This window comes from Chenopodium album, chromosome 23 (assembly GCF_948465745.1).
Source record: "Chenopodium album chromosome 23, dcCheAlbu1.1, whole genome shotgun sequence".
Taxonomy (NCBI): domain Eukaryota; kingdom Viridiplantae; phylum Streptophyta; class Magnoliopsida; order Caryophyllales; family Amaranthaceae; genus Chenopodium; species Chenopodium album.
Window position 1 is genome coordinate 27,465,091 of NC_137856.1, and position 3,903 is coordinate 27,468,993.

General features: G+C 34.7%; 1 protein-coding gene across 1 annotated transcript; it reads right to left on the reverse strand.

Annotated features, from left to right (window-relative positions):
* Positions 1–2,293, reverse strand: LOC145608817 (transcription factor MYB108-like). Its single transcript, XM_081664412.1, has 3 exons — positions 2,140–2,293; positions 1,083–1,212; positions 1–895 (listed from the first exon to the last, which is right to left on the reverse strand). The coding sequence occupies exons 1-3, from the start codon at positions 2,291–2,293 to the stop codon at positions 259–261; spliced, it is 921 nt and encodes a 306-aa protein (XP_081520538.1). The 3' UTR covers positions 1–258.
* Positions 2,294–3,903: the final 1,610 nt, after the last annotated feature.

Sequence of the window (3,903 nt, forward strand, 5' to 3'; positions counted from 1 at the left end):
TACAAATTTACCTCCAACCCGAAATGCTAAAAAAGTGAAAAATTACAAGAATCCACAAATACAAATCAACTCTCTCTCGATCTCTTTTTCTTTTTCTTTTTTTGGATTTTTGTTTCATAAATCCCATATATATGTATGATCCTAATTAAGATAACATGTTGTGTATAGTTATGACACAAATAAGTATATAATGAGCTCCAATTGGGAGACTCTCTAAATATTTGGCTCCTAAAATAAGAGGCAAATTAAACATTCCACTCACATGTTGCTAAATTGTTGTTGTAAGACATAAATGTCCTCAATATTCCACAAATTATCCGTTGTATCCCCAAGACCAAAAGACCATTGTTGTTGGCTATTTTGCTCCATGTAATTATCAACACCTTGGAAATCCATCCCTTGGTTATTAAGATAATTACAATTATTAGGACTTGTTAATGAGTTATCACCTCCATAATTCACTTGATCACCTTGGTAATAATCTTGATTAACACTTTGATTAGCAACCGGGATTCCATAATAATCCCCAAAATCCGAGACTTGTGTACCATAGGAATCTGAAGAGTTACCCGAGTTTTCAGGGGTAAAATTAGAATTTACCGGTGCATGAATAAAATTATCGGTGTACCCCATGGTTGGTCCACCCGTGGCAGTGGTGGTGCCCGATCCTCCGGAAGTAGTAGCCGTGGCAGTAGTGTGGGGCCCGTTGGTGGCGGCTGCAGCTTGGATTCTTTCAACTAGTCTAGGCATCCAAAGATAACGCATTGTGTCCTTAAATTGCTTGCTGTTCACGTCACATTTTAGTTGCTTAGCATGCTTTTGTACACGAGTTCTCCAATAATTCTTTATCTCATTGTCTGTTCTTCCGGGCAAATATTGTGCTATTTTCGACCACCTACAATATACACAAAATTCTATTAATTATTAATAGTGTTCATACTTAATAACCCAAAAAAATTACATGCAATAAAAATCTCTTAGATGATGTTAATAACATTATTAGTTTGCATAATTAGTAGATATTTAACATGATTGTATAGCAAAATATTAATTTGTTCATTGAATTGAAGGGAGGTAATTACCGGTTGCCCCAACGAGAATGGAGTTCCAAGATTAAGAGTTGTTCCTCAAGAGTAATATTTCCTCGACGAACATCGGGGCGTAAATAATTTAACCATCTCAATCGACAACTCTTTCCAGTACGCTTAAGGCCTGTTACATACATTATTCATGTACAAGTTAGTACAAGTCGATGATAATAATAATTGTCATTAGATTATCCAAACCAGAAAAAGAACGCGAAAATAAAAGAAAAAGGGGAAAAAGAAGAATGATATGTTATACTAGTACATAGATTAGTAAAGTTAGTGCATAATAACATAAGCACAAACATAAGCAAGAACCAATAATTAAGGACAATATGATATCCCTACGAAATGCCTTGCGCACTAAAGAGATGTGTACGAGTTCACATAATGACACAAAGGCCATGTACTTCATTTTTATTTTTAATTTTTTGTAAAGATTTGGAGAAGATAGATGAATTGTATCAAGGTATCATCAAATTATTTCTCTTAAAAAAATAAAAGGTATCATCAAATTTTTTTAAAAAGTATCACTAACTTGAAAAACGTTTTTTTTTTCCTAAGTTGTTTTTATGATGACAACTCAGCCAAATCGTCATAAAAACCCCAATTATTACATCATAAATCTTTATATTTTCTTTATCGTTTTTTCATAAATACTCTTTTTGTTTTTTAAAAGTTATTCTCGTTTTAATTGTTTTCGAGAGAAAACAGTTGTTCAAACAAGAAAAACTTTAAGAGACGATGAGAATAATGAAAAAATGAATCTTCGAAATGGTTCATGCAAAAACAACTCAGGTGATGTTGTAAGAGAAGAATATTTAGCCAACTACATAATAACTGGCCTAACACATGAGTTTTGTTACTTGCACAAAAATAGTAGTGAAAGAAATTTATGGTACACAAAAGTCGTTATTAATCAATACCCATTTTTCCTAAACTTAATCAAGTTATTTTCGAAACCATAATTATCATGACACAATCAATATGCATGATTCATACTAGATCGATAAACGATTATTGTTGTTGTTGTTGTTGTTGTTGTTAACGTTACCTGCACAACGAGCAAGGGAGTTCCAGCGACCTTCGCCGTGTGTAGCAATGTAATTGATGAGGGCAAGATCCTCCTCGACGGTCCACGGACCTCTTCGGAGGTCCGATTCATCTTCACTATTAACGGACGATTTAGTAGTATTATTCACGTCCATACTTTGTTTCTTTCGAACTTATTGATCGACGAAAAAAATGGTATTATTTTTGTAGAGAGAAGAGTGAGAAAGAGGATTAACACATAATGAAGATATAGAAGGTGTGAAGCTTTTTATAGATGGAAAAAAAGAAGAGGGGTTTGAAATTAGTGAAGAAAAAAGGTGACCATGTGGTAGAAATTCGCCGCAATTTGAATTATAATATATGGTTTTTTATGGAAGGAAGAATTTTATAAATTTGGTTAATTTTATTTGGTTATTATAATATAAGAAGAAATGAAAATGTCATACATCAACTTGGTAGTAAAGTATAGTAATTAGAAGTGTAAAAATAGTACGATTATATGATTAAAAATAGGAGATTAATATAAGTGGTATGAAGTTTGACTGTTTGACATTTTTTGCATAAATCTGAGATCGTGAGTAACTGTATTAAGCGCGTTGTTTTCGGGGGTTTTGGGTTAAGAAAAAAAAAAAAAAAATTGAAAAGTGGTATTTTGCTTCTTATTATTATAGGTGTTCGTGTTGTTGGTTCCGACCATTGTTCCTTGTTTGTATGTACTTAAAAAATGGTCCCGGTTGACTATGGTAGAACGGTAAAAGTAATTAGTCATCGATTTCGTGATCATCTCGATTTACTTCGATCTGTTGTTTAATTTTGTTATTCTTATTTGGAATCTGATTATGATTTATTTCGATCTGTTGTTTAATTTGGTTCTTCTTATTTGGAATCTGATCACTAATTATGTTAAATCAGTGACGGATGCAACTTACACAATGGGTATGCAAATGCATAGCCCTAAGTATTTAATTAAATATTTATGAAGCAAACTTTAGGCAAAGATTCAAAGAAATAAGATTAGTTAGCAGGTTATTTCGCTTCCTAATCATTATCAAAATCTTCATTCTCATATGCATTATTAAAAAATCTACACACTGAATCACTTTGAAATGTAGTAAATTATCAACGGTTCTATTTTTTCACCAAATACCCCTAAATTATTATGATTTTATTCACCATATACCCTAACTCCTTTTTCTCTTCCACCACCATTATTTCCCCAGCCTTCAACCTCCTTCAATTCGCCATCGCCTTATCCTTCAAGTAATTATTTGACCCACCAACCCGAGACCAGCCCACCTAAAACCACCCTTCCCTCCATTTGGTTTCCCTGTCGAACATCGTCGTCTTTATACCTCCACTGCACCATCATATCAACACTGCTCATCTCTCTCTCTCTCTCTCTTTGATCTCAAATACTACCTCCGGTCCACATTAGTTGCAACTTTGGAGGTGATTGCGAAGGCCGACGCAAAAGATCCTAAACATGATTATTTAAATAAAAAAAAACAAATTCAACCCAATTTTACAAAAGAAACCCACCGGTACACCACCAGCAACCCAGCCATGACCACCAACCCAGCCACGACCACCGACCACGACCACTAACCTACGACCACCAACCCAGGCACGACCACTAACCTACGACCACACCCAGCACACCAACGCAACCAACCCAGAAAACTCGACACACTGACACCGAAACCACGACCAACCCAGCACCCCGAATCAACCAACACCGAAACCACCAACCCCAACCCACCGATTT

Coding starts and splice junctions, on each gene's coding strand:
- LOC145608817 (XM_081664412.1), bottom strand. CDS start 2,293: ATGGACGTGAATAATACTACTAAATCGTCCGTTAATAGTGAAGATGAA. Junction 1,213..2,139: donor CTCCCTTGCTCGTTGTGCAG/GTAACGTTAACA, acceptor TGTATGTAACAG/GCCTTAAGCGTACTGGAAAG. Junction 896..1,082: donor CATTCTCGTTGGGGCAACCG/GTAATTACCTCC, acceptor TGTATATTGTAG/GTGGTCGAAAATAGCACAAT.